Source organism: Bacillus rossius (genome assembly GCF_032445375.1).
Source record: "Bacillus rossius redtenbacheri isolate Brsri chromosome 9 unlocalized genomic scaffold, Brsri_v3 Brsri_v3_scf9_2, whole genome shotgun sequence".
NCBI classification, from domain to species: Eukaryota; Metazoa; Arthropoda; class Insecta; order Phasmatodea; family Bacillidae; genus Bacillus; species Bacillus rossius.
The window spans coordinates 5502017-5515628 of NW_026962013.1; the positions used below are offsets into that span (position 1 = coordinate 5502017).

General features: G+C 37.1%; 1 protein-coding gene across 1 annotated transcript in view; it reads right to left on the reverse strand.

Moving 5' to 3' along the window:
- The window catches only part of LOC134543058 (calpain-1 catalytic subunit-like), a 177480-nt gene that overhangs the window by 6475 nt on the left and 157393 nt on the right, over nt 1-13612 (reverse strand). The window contains exons 12-14 of the mRNA XM_063387780.1: nt 11444-11540; nt 9132-9259; nt 8403-8595 (exon numbers count right to left, since the gene is read on the reverse strand). Of these exons, the coding sequence (XP_063243850.1) occupies nt 8403-8595; nt 9132-9259; nt 11444-11540 (418 nt within the window). The remainder of the gene's footprint in view (nt 1-8402; nt 8596-9131; nt 9260-11443; nt 11541-13612) is intronic.

The window sequence follows — 13612 nt, forward strand, 5'->3', positions numbered from 1 at the left end:
TCCCATGTCAAATTGTCAGATCCGAACTATATTCATTTTCCATAATATATATTTAAAGTCACTTAAATTATATTCCTTTTTTCAGTTAGTGATGTGTTAAAACGTTTTTGAAATCTACCAAAATTATATTCCAGAAAACAAAATCAGACTCATTTCAACTGCTTATCGTTTGAAAGAAAAATTCGACACGTCCATTCTCACAAAACATACCATACAATTAAATTTACACAAGATTTCCAGTGACCTGTATCGAGAAGAAATAGAAAAATATACACACATTGGGATGCACTCTAACACACAATACTGAATAAACATGCATTAGGTAACATACATAAGTACTTTAATTTAAAATACAGGTTACCTAAACAAACATTAACGTGATTTTATATTTCTATTAATGTTAACAAACTGATCCAACAATTCGGAAAATAACCTACATATAAGCTCGAAATGTTATTTAACAGAATCATCCTGTTTAAGAGTGGTATATACATACCCCTTTTTAAAACCAGTTATACATGCGTCCACTACTAGCCTATTTTCTCGAGAATTATGATAGCTACAGCTTCCAGAGTATTAATCTGACGAGAAAAGTAATGCAGTTTTTCCAATAAAGTTTTATATTTTGGAAATCGTGACGCAAAATATATTTTAAAAAATGGTAAAAACAAGCAATTCGTTGACGAATTTCTAGTTATTCGATGAGAAAAATGAAAATGTGTATCTATATTGGAAAAGATTATATTTTTCTGAACAAAATGGTATATTAAAAGGTCACAGCATTAAATATCTGTGTATTTGGTTAGGAAAACTGGCTAATTTGCATGGATATGTAGGAACACCCTACCTTAAAAGCCGTCACAGTAATTGCAGTCTTCGGGAGGTAATTCACGGTTTTTACAGGTTGATCCATGACAGTTTCCACAAGCCGAAGAACATGAGATGCCGTGTTTCCTAGAACTGCAGTTGGATGCACCGCAACCATCTTCCTTGCAAGTGCACCTGATTACCTTAAAAAGGCATTCCGGAACTGTTGGCTTGTCTGTCGAAATTGGCAAGAGAAGGTAGCCACATTTTCTCCATCCCCATTCTTCTGGATTCATCTTAATTCCCTTCCATTCTTGTATCTGATAGAAAACCCTTAAGAAATGGAAACGAGCTGAAGCACTAGTTGGAGGTAATTGTTCTGGTTGTACACATTTGGAACTAGTAGCTGCATTCTCACTAAACACTTTATAACTTTATTTCGCTCGTTCAAAAGAAACATATCTTTACGGAGTGATAGATGCATTTCTCCTGTGAATTCAACTACGGGTAATGCATTACCTCTTGTTCTTCTCATATGTGCTGTGTCTTTAGTACTGTGAGTTTTCCCATATCCATCAAATACAGTAGTTGCTAATCCATAATTTTTCAAGATGAAACTCACGTACAGCTGAGCGATCTCGTTGTATGTTGCAGTATGGGGCCAAGGTAACTGATGAAGTAAATATCCTCCGTCAATGACATATTTAATTTAATTTAAATATATTTTATTGTTTGCAGAGTTATAACACATGGATACATAAAATCACTCAGTACAAGGGAATGGGAATTCAATCGTATAAATAGTAACTACATATACCAGCCAGGACAATAGTACACAAATTTTAAGCACAATTTGATAAAGGTCAATTATATAATGCAATTTTTTGCCCATAATTTAATTCACGATTTATTTTGAAGTACAGTGCACGATTTCCGTTTTTTTTTTTTTTTTTGCTTTCGATAACTTTTTACCGGGACATTTCCTGAAAAACAAAAAAAAACCAATTAAATGTTGATATGTGTTAAATTCTCATATATTATGATAAACATTGTTTACTTTATCTTTTTCCTAAACCATTATGCTGTAAAGTGCACAATTTGCGATTTATTTCATTTTTAATATTTTTTCCGGGACTAATCCCGGAAAACGAAGCAGAATTTATAAGCTGATTTTCTTTAACTTTGGATATGTTATGAAAAAGTTAATCTTCTTTAATTTTTGCCTCTACAGGTTTTGTCGTCACATGCACAGTTTTTGAGTTATTATTTTATTTCGTGTTTTTTCCGGGACAAAACCCGGAAAAAAGTTACCAAAAGAAAGTGGATTTCGGTGGATTTTGGATATGTTATTCTACGAATTTTTCTGCGAATTTTGATGTAAAAAAAACTTTTCTTGCAATTTGTCCATGTTTTTTTCATATCATTCCTGGACTATCATGGGACAGACGATTTCCTTGGCGAGTAGCTTGAAAAGAATCTTCACTCGGTAGCAAACTACATTGTAAAAGATTTTTAAGTCTGCTGATTCGTTCAATGGTTCGTTAATGCTGTTTGTGAGCTTTCGCATAATATACAAAAGACGCAATTATCTGTTAGTCGGTACGCATGGAAAAAAAGCAAGACAAATTAATCGGTAAGTTAGGGCGACTTTATTTAAGTGCGAAACGCAAGAAAAGAAGACCAACGGATCTGATTGAGTACCAGAAACAAAGGTAAGATATAGCGATACCAATATTAATTTTTCTTTTATCAATGTAAAAGAACACCGGAGAATTCCAAAACCGGCTAAAAACTATTTTAAGAAACATATTTTACAACTTAGTTTGTACAATGCATTTAATTTTTAAGAAAAATCCGAAGAGTTGAAGATATGGTGCAGTTCAAGAGGAAGTCAACAGCACAATAACTGATCCCCAAACAGCTAACTTGACGGCTCATTTTTCTTTACCAGGATCAAGCAACGCAGGGAATGAAAATATGGTTCTGAATCCTGATGAGGAGTAAGTAGCCAGTGTTTTATACTACACAAACTGCGAACTGTATTTAACGATAACATTTAGAATTAGCATTTTATTACGTTCAGAGTCTAATGAAAGGCTTAAATTTTTCATATAAATAATTTTCAGTTCAGTAATTGAACTTCTATGGATTTGTTCTTGGAAAAAAATATATATAGGCCTAGTGTTACGGACAGATTAAAGAAAAGTTAGATACTCGGTATTACTGTTGTATGCAAGTCATAGGAAGTTATTATGGCTTGACGACCATACATACGTCATCGATTATCAATTTCAATTAGTAATTTTAAAAAGTGAACTAATAGGGCATTTATTCAGTCCAAGAAAAGTCCATGTGATGTGAAAAATACTAGTGCTATTATAAAACAAGCCGAAAGATAATTAAATAAATCAGTATGGGTGAAGTTATGAGGGTGGGGGAATAATTGCGAGAATGGAAGGCAAGCTATTGATAACTCACTGTGTTCGGTTCCAAAAGACAGTTTCTTCATCCCCCACCTCATTTCCCTTGTTTGAGCGTGTCTCAGTTTACAAATGCGTTCGACTATCAACAAATTATTGTGTTACTTGTGGTAGCCGCTTGGCTGGAAAAACGCCAGGAATCCTTACTGCTGTATGTTGTAATATTCAAGTGCGTCATTGGGTGATTGTCCATGTTTCCTTATAAAAAATATTGAGTGCGAAAAATTTTCGCCTCGTAGGCTTTCTAGTAAAGGACGATATACAAAATGGCTCTCCTGCAAACAAAACATTCAGTTAATATATGATGACATAAATTATTATTGTTCCACGTAGGCATTTCTTGTTTTTGAATGTTACTTGTTTGTATGCAAGTTTGTAGGTGCATGCATGTGTATGCCCGTATCTCGTGCTGTACCTACATTCTGGAATTAGACTTGTCATATTAGTGTACAATAAAACTCTCTTACATCATATCCCACATTTACTGATTAGTTTGCGAACAGTGGTAGAGTTTATAGGCAGGATTATATAATTAACTGAATATTTCACTACCTTTAAAGAGTAATTCATCAACATTTTGAGCGGAACACACAACTATAAAATTGTACTCAAATATGAGAGCCAAAATAGGAAATTTCGTTACTTTTGGAATTTTGATACTCGACATGTCACAAATATATTTTGTTTTAATCTTTGCAGGACAGTCACCAAATCGTACGCCAAACTTCAGCCACCAATCCAACTGCTGGAAACGGAAGCCGGTGTTTTTCATTGGTCCATGGATGTGTCTGACACCATCATCATAGAAAACATCAACATCGTTGAAAACTTAATAAAATGGCGTATGAAATGAGCAGTGTTCAACAGGAAAGAAAGGTATTTAGAACAAAAATTTATCGCTGATTTAGAATTTTTGTAATAAAACGTTTGAACCTATTTGAAGCCAACAACAACCTGCTAGAACCTAGTAAGAGCCATAATATACTCTCATGACATACTTAATGTTCCAGCAGTACAACATGGCAGGCAGTCCGAAGAAATAGTCATCAAACAGCTAGAAGACCAGGAAAAAATTAATATAAGTAAAGCTGGTCTTTTTATTGACCAAGAACACACATTTCTTGCCGCAACACCCGATGGCCTTGTTGGTGAAGGTCGTCTCGTAGAAATAAAGTGTCCTGCTTCGGCATATGGAATGGACATAAATGAAGCCATGCGAGAAGGCAAAATAAAGTATTTGAAATATTCTGAAGAAATTCCTACTGTCATTTCATTTAAAAAAAGATCCTGAATATTTCTACCAAGTCAAGGGTCAACTTCACATAACCAGAAGGGATATTTGCTTGTTTGGCATCTGGACTTCGAGCCAAAAGAAATTAAAAGTACCTATTGGAAATTTTCAGAGACGACACATTCTGGAAAGAAAAAAAATGGAGCCAAAACTCGTTTTATTTTACACACAATGCATTCTTCCGGAATTAGTTGATCCTAGACACACAAGAAATATGGAAATTCGGGATCCGCCGCACATAACAGAGGCTATCAGAAGTCATAAGATAAAATGCATGCGAAAACGAAGATCGTCCAAAACAAAACCGAATATTACACCCTGATTACATTAAACGTGAACATTTTTCAAGCTTTTGCAGAACTTTCAAGAAAATGTTGGTCTTGGATAATCATTCAAACTAATTTTTATAGTGACCTGTTTGATTTATCAATCTAAGTCGCCTGCTCACTTTGCTTCATAAACTATCACCTTTCATACTGGAAATTATTCTTGCTCATTGTTTCTAGAACGTTTAACCATGCCAAGCATTTTCATGAACCTTCATTTTTAGTATGCCAGCACCTACGTGTGCATAAGAAAGTATAGCCCGTGTGGTCACGTTCAGTGGCTACCTAGAGAATCATTACCGTAATTATTTTGGATATGTAAAAAAATAAAATGTCTTACCTATAATGTAAATTTTAAAGCTGAGTTAAGCTTTCCAGAATGGTTAAATGCTCAAGTGAGCAATGGTGCTTTAAAATTATAGAAGACATTGCTTGTTTAGGTGAATAAATACTGAGGTGTTCGTAACTGTTACTTAGTTTGAAGGAAATTAATTCATTTGGCAGCCAATTGAGAAATTTTGTAAAATTTTTAAATGAGAAACAAGAGAATTTCATAAAAAGAGTGTTCGGTATGCATAAACTTCTTGTCTGGTAAGTCCTAACAAAAAGGAGAAACGAAATAAATGTATAATAGCGACCATAAAAATATTTTGCTTCAGTGGTAAGCTGAATTAAATTCTGTGTTTTGTTGTTTTAAAAGTGTGTGTGCATTAAATCAAATAGTATAAATGCCTGTCTAGTTAAAAATATAAAGCTTATGTACATTTTTTGTGCGTCACAGGTAAAAACCAATTTGTGTGTAATTCTACTAAACTTGTTTAAATAATCTGTTGTCGTTTACTGTATCGGATTTGTAAAATTATTTCTATTTAAGCATTTGTTTCTCTTAAATACCTCTCTAAAGGCCATCTACATACTTTTAAGATTGTTGGACTTTTCTGCAAACTGTTTTGAAAAAGTTTTTTGTGATGTAAAAATATTTGTGTTTAAAATGTCTATTATACCGTACAGTTTTTTTTAAATTTGTCTTTCTTGGAAGTAACTCGTGCCCACGTTGGTTTAATTTATAGTGCTCTTTTTAAATTTATTTGTCTTTTATAACATAATGAACATTGTATATTGGTGTGAAACAAAATGTATGAATTACATGTGAAATAAATACATGTTTTATAATGTGGAATTATGTAACGATTTTTTGTATAGTGCCTTTTTATACCACGTCCAAATAAAATATATGCTACCTGCATGATAACTCATTGCTAGAGACCTGCAAAATTCGCGGATTCATTGACCTCTAGGATAGACTCCACAGTTCTTTAAATACTCGCGAAAATGACACCTGTTCATTGGCTACTGACGCGTGAGACGTCTCAACTAGGCTGTCCGTAATTCGGCACTTTCTTGGTTTAGTGTTTCCCATTGGCTCACAGTTCCCCGGATAAAATGAGGGCCAATCGCAGAAGCGGTACGAAGGTATAGTTGTTTTGATGCTAGCCTATCGCGAAATGAATCCGCGAATTTTGCATGTCTCTACTCATTGCCATGACACAAGTGAAACAATTACAAATGAGATTATTCCATGTTATAAAAACACGAACACTTTTTTTAAAAAAATAATACATAATATGTATGTATTTCGAAAAGCTTTTACAACTATCATTGACAGATGCGAGTTATAAAAAATACATAACATCGATTCGGAAAATATATTTAACTTCGGCAAGATTTGTTTGCAGAATAAGGTAATTTCATGTTCCTTGGAGGATATGTAACGTTTAATATCCACGTGACTTAGAAAATTACGATGTAATATCACTTTTCCCACTTCATGTAAAAGTTTGTGTTTTTAGCAAAAACATAGTAATCCATTTTATCTTTTTTTTTACTTATGAACTACTAAACACGCGTAAAAAAATGCTACCATTACGACAAACATACTTTTCGCGTTATTTGACATTTGAGTTGAATGAAACGTGTGTAGCCACTGCTAGCTCGCGCGGCGCTCCGCTCGTAAGGGGAAGGCAGGCAGGCAGGCAGGTAGCAATGCTGTCGAGACATCCCGACCCGTACCGCGCCGTCATGAGGAGGGAATGACCATGGAGTGAGGGAGGGTAAACCGAGTCCATCCCCTCCACCGACATCATTTTGCCAGGACGCGCTCCTAGTAGGCCACTCCTCCAAGGCTAAACTCCGCCCAGGCTAGAAGTATTTTGTGCTGCTCGCGCCGGATTCTGAGTAGCCGCTTCTCTATATACCACTCTTAACACAAAACCTGCATGTATAGAGATCTAAGATAAGCTAGTTTTCACCTGTAAATGGACAGTTTTTTTTAAGGACGAAACAAAGCAACCTATGTGGGACACCTCGAAAACAGGTTGTAAAGTTACGGTTGTTGTATTAAATATGATGGTGGTTGGTTCAGTGCATTGCAGATGGCATCACAGGGTACAAAGGGCTTGGTTCTATTTATATTAACCAACTTTATAGGTTTTTCAAGGTTCCTGTACAACAGTCCAATCCTGTGGGCGGTCCCTGTCCTTATTGTAATGTGAACGACATCACGTCACACTGAAAACTACCCCGTTTACATTTGCAATGTCCAACGTCAGAATGTACTGATTCCTAAAGAAGCCAGAGGAGCGCAGTAAATATAGAGCACCAAAATGTTCATAGATTTTTTAAAAATTGTTTTAATGCATTGTAAATGAGTATGCAGCATAGCTTTGAATATCCATTTAACTTGTGAAAGTTGTGCTAGTTCAATAATATTTATTTACCCTGCAAGGGGAAAGGTAAAATGCCTTCAAACGAATTTCCAAGCACACTGCAATAATGAGTTTGTGTGTCGGTTGCAAGCGGACAGCACTGATCAGTCGGTTATTTGGTTATTTTCTGTTTACCTTTATGAAACAGGAAACGGAAACAACAAATAAAACAAATATTATTCTTTGTCAGTGTTACCAAAGGATACATATTCAACATGACCAATGTATTCCGACTGTCGCCCACACCCCCCATGACGTCAGAGGGTCACGTGGACCAATCAGCGATAATTGTCCACCGGACACAATTTAGGACATTGCAATAATTGTAGACAGGCCTTCATGCACTTGCCGTAGGTAGCTCAAGATATAAAATAGTTTTGCTTGGTTTCTTCTAAAAAAAAAGCAGTCCATCAGCCAGTTATAGCTAGAGACCGGAAAAATTCGCGGATTCATTTCATGATAGGCTGAAATTCAAACATGTGTACAATTCTGCTGGTTCTGCTATTGGATCGCGGTTTAACTGGAGCTCTCTGGGCCAATGAGAGACTATCGACCAAAGAAGCGTCGAATCACAAGCTATCCAGTGGAGACGACTCACAATTTAGTAACCAATGCGTGTTTACTTGAGAAGTGCGGAGGATAATGGAGGCTATCCTAGAGGTCGTTGAATCCGCGGATTTTTCCGGTCCCTAGTTGTGGCGAGTGCGTGGTTCCGAACGGGGCAGAGCGTTACCGTGCGCGAGGTGCAGCCGGACCATGGCCATGACGAAGCACTCGGCGGTGAGCACGGTGCTCTTGGCGAAGCGGAGCACCAGGCACTCGAGCACCTTGTTGCTGGCCGTGCTGCCCGACTCCCACAGCAGGGGCCGCAGGTTGTAGCTGCTCGTCTTGCCCGCGTGGCCGCGGTCGAACTTCTGGAACGCTATCTGCGGCAGCCCCCGGGGGAAACACTCTAGACCCACGCTGCACATCCACTTCGTGAACCCTACACTTCTTCACAGCCTGCACACCGACTTCGTACATCCACCACTGCTCACCGACAACATACACCAACATGTACTTCGCATGAACTTCATACATCCACCACTGCACACCGACTTCATGGATCCACCACTGCACACTGCATGTAAAATATTAATATTTAAATATATTTACAATGTTTTTTTAGGTATTATAAATGTAGATTACCTAACCAACCAACCTACTCTAAGCTGTTACCTCGGGTGATATATTCATTATTCAAATGTTTGCCAGACTAATTGCTTTGTCGCTAACTGGAAGTTTGTGTGCTGGGTTCCGCAGCTCCGCAATGTATGCCAAATTGATTCTATAAAATTATTCATCAAATATTTCTCCACAAAAATATGTAATCAGCAAAAAAAAAACAAATATCCGAAACAACCAGAGTGTCGAGCGAGCTGGAGGCGCGCGGGAAGGGGGGAGGGGGGGGGCAGGTGCTCACCCTCCAGAACTGCAGCATGTGCATCAGCACGGGGATGTCGAGGATGTTGATGCGGCCGCTGATGTTGTAGTCGCGCAGCATGATGAGGCTCTTGCACAGCTCCAGGCTGGGCTTCTCCGACAGGTAGTCTGCGCGAACGCAACCAACAACAACGACATCAACACTGGCCGAAGCCGTCTCGGGGTGTGGGTTCTTGGTAAGACTTAAGGCTACATTTGCTACAGCACGCGCCCAGCACGGGTGCACGGAAGTTTTAACGTGCGCAAACGGAGAGCAAGAGGCCATGTTGGAAAATAGCACATGCACAGCAAAAAAGCACATACGCACATGGGCGTAGACCCCAGGGACCAGGGGGGGACCCGGGACCCCCTGGAATTAAGCAGCCCTCGCTGAGGGAGCTCGCTTTCGCTTGCAAAATCGAGATGAAAGCAAAAGTCCAAACTATGTTTTATATAAAAAATTTTGTATATTTTAAGTTTTCTGCTTTTTGCATGCTTATAGGCCAAAATATGGGCAGTATACAACATACAAGCACCCGATCCAGAGATGACTTTTGTTGTTTAAAACCCACGCACAAAACTCTCGGGCTGTGTGCCCTTCACCCCCACCCCCCTGCAAATTTCCCAGATCCTACAGATTTGTGCCCCTGCGTACACAGCTCACAAAATAATTGACAAACTTCTAACTTTTCTGTGTGCTGTGCACCTATTTATGTGCATTCCAAAGATAAAGATTAGAACTAATTTGAACATGTGTTTATTTGCAAGAAAATTCTTAGTTGTATGTTAGTCCTAATTGTTCAAAAACAAAACTGAAATTAAATGCTTGAATTTAGGTAAACGACTACTTCTGTAAGTAATAGCTGACAAAATACAAACATTTTAAAATGAAAATTTCGACAAAAGTAAATACGGAAAAATCTGTTGGAATGTTTTGAACTGCTGTTTTGTGGCTAATGTATTGTCCACCTTTGTACTGGGAATGTGCAACTCTTGCTATTTACGTGCTGTTTGCGTGCTGTTGCGAAAGTAGCTTAGGCTTAAAGAACCATCCCAGCATATGGTTACTAATACAAATAAGTTCATTACTCAGTACCAATCAATATTAATATAATTGCATTTTTTTAATTTAGCAAAATAATCTAAATAAGTTTTAAAGTAATAATGAAAAACAAATATGCTAAATGTTTAATATAATTTATTCTAATTATTTATTAAGTTATAAGTTATAATGCAAATAAATTATACATACGTAAACATAACCTCACTTACATAAATAAATTTTAAAAAATAAACTTGCAAAATTTTGTATAGCCTACACAATTTATATCTCTATTATCCACAGTAAATAAATGGTTTCAATTATATGGACCAGTATTTAATATCAATGAATAAAGTATAAGATTTAAAAGTGCATGAAATAATTTTTATATTTATGTAGTTTTTTTTTTCCTGTAAAAATTTTGTAGTATGGTGCGCGGGCATCGTAAAAACACACTGCTCATTTTTTACCATTTGTGGTTACGTGTTACAATTTTTTTTTTTTGACAAATCACTGCAAGAGGCTATACTTACTATACTTTATCTACAGTTTAGCCTGAAAGAGTTATACACGGCCATAGGCGTGCCTACAAGGGGGGGGGGGGGGGGGGGCAGGTGGGCCATGGCCCCCCCCAATGTAATCACCCAGATCAGCATTTTCTCTAATTCGTTCGTTAATATTCGTATATTCCTGGCGCTGTGACACTCAAACTGTTTTTCAGTGTTGCAGCGTGCTAATTAACAACATTTTTAAACATTTTAAGGTTCTGGAAATACAGCCGCCTTAGTTTATTTAAAACACGAAGTCCCTTAAAATGGCCAAGCAAAATAAATTTTAAGAGGTTTGTTAAAGTTCTGTTGTCTGAATTGTTGTGTTTGCATTCACAAAAAAGAAGTTCATTTCAAGGTAGATCTGGACCAAGCTATTGGAAAATTCGAGGGGGATAAATGTGTAAGTACCCTTTAAACATTGTCTTTGGAAAAAAAAACATATTTTCAAGATTGTTAAAATTATACGGATATAAATATTAACTAGTAAACATATCTCGTTCATACTGCACAAAAATATAAACACGGAAATGAGTGAATGTATTTAGGCTATTTGACATTCTAAATTCAGCTTCTGATTTAAAACTTTAGCAGGGCCCCCCCCTAATGGAAATGTCAGGGCACGCTTATGCACACGGCTACTTGATTCACTAATGAATGACACCACTTGTTGGTGGAGGTTGCTGATGACGTGACTGCGGAAAGTAAGGAGCGGGTACTCACACTTCCAGTGGCCTCGGAGTATCTTCTGCAGCTGGGTTGCATCCACCTCGGGCGGGTACTTCACCAGGAGCTTGGACACGAAGGACTTGCCGTCCGGCTGCCGAAAAAAAACAAGCGCCTTCGAGGACACGGCACAACAAAACACGAGCGTTTTAAAACATGTTTTTTTTGTGTCACTGTTAATGATATTTCCAATTTATTTTGGCGTGATAACGTCTTATAAATCGATGAACGCCGGCTACACGCACAAAAAAAACAGACTCATTGTCACGTTCCGCCTGAGCAGAGCGTGCAAGAACCAGCCAACCACAGTGCGAGAAAATCTTCCATAATATCAAACAGGTTAAGGCGGGCTTTTTAACTAATTGTTCGTGATTATATTTAAACAAATTATTTAAATTAAATTTGCAGAAACTGTTAATATTATTTGAAAAATTAAAAAGTATGCAATTTTTCATCAATGTTTTGTTATGACATCACGTAAAATTATCGTCCGTAAACCGACTTTACAGACAACCCACTATTTTTGAAATGAAACTTCTTTGGGCCGAATTTTAATGCTACGTTTTCGTGAAACATTGTTGTGAAACATTTTCGGAAGCGAAAAGGACAGACACTAGGTACTTGACCAAAGAGCTATAAAGAGAGCACTATGATATATACGTTGCTGGGCTCGTTTTCGTTCTCTTTGTGCGATGATTCGTCCCCCGCAAAAAAAAAATGGAACAGAGAGATAGATGAACGAATGAATAAGACAATGTGTGCGCACGCATGCGCTTGTTTCAGAAAATACATATAGGTATCCTCTTCAGTTAGCTGTGAGTGCCTTGAATTTTATATTTGCTAAGAGCGCGCTCGCGTTACTCCTTGTTCAACCAGCAGCGTAGAGAGTGCTGTTATGACAGTCCCTGCATTTACCGAACAGATAGCTCTACTGTTATGAATTTCATATTTCGTTCAGAGATTTGGCGTGTTACAAATGGCAGAAATGTTTGAAGAAACAGTAACACGCACAGTTTGAATTGCTAAAGCAGTTTCATTTATATCAGATATACTAAGTTAGACGTGATCTCGCTCTTTTTTTTATAATTATGGCAATGGTCGGTTCACAATGACGGCCGAAGAAGTATTAATATGTATATCCCCCCCTTCAAATCGTGAAAAAAATATCCAAAATCTTGGGGAAGGCAGTGTGCTATTTTGGATTATGCCAGTTGGGCTCTTACAACACCTGGGATCACAAACCATGTGTATTGAAAATTATAATTTAATTATCCAAACACCTTGTTGACGTAAGATGGTGAATTACGCCAATCACTGTTACCAGCCATGGCTTTAATATTGTCACTCTACCATTAATTTTACAATTATTTTATATATTGTATTAACATTTTTTTCTAGATATCTACACAGGTCTTTACTTATACATGAAAACTTACAGAGGCTTAACAATTCTGTTCTTGTAATTTACAAACATTTGTGCCACCATAAAAATGTTTCGGCTCCGTTCATACAATTAAGGCGGAATTACAACAGCCCGTCGCCTCCGTTCGTCCGTGAAAGCCACGCGTCCAGCCAACCGATTGAAAACTTTACTTCATCCGTCCATCCAGTGTTGCCAACCAGACAGATGTGAAATTCCCATGTTATGGCAAAAAAATTCCCATTTTTCTACAAAAATTCCCACGTGCTATTTTAAAAAAATTTTAGTAACACTCTTAGAGCTAACATTAACGTAAAGGTATTTATTTCAATTTATATTTACACAAACACATTCACTGTTAAATAAAAAATTAATTTTAACTTTCGTCATTTGTAGTGCAGTACAAATTCTTCTTGCTATGAAGTTTTAGGTGGCTTTCATGCACATTGAAAGTTGTGCAGTCAATGTCATTTGTTTGAAATGCCGACCTGACAACACAAACTGCATTTAAGGTCTCTTCGCCCATCCTGTTCCTTTTTTTGGTTTTTATATCGGTCACCATTGAAAAAATCCTCTCTGCTTCTGCGTTGGGATGAGGAAGGGAGAGAACACATTTAGCCAGTCTACTTAAGTTTGGAAAACACAATTTGTCACTGAAATCTCTTATTTGAGAGATATTATCCCACATTGTGTCAATATCCATTTCTAAAAACTTCTTTTTCTGATCCGCAGTTATACTATGTGGC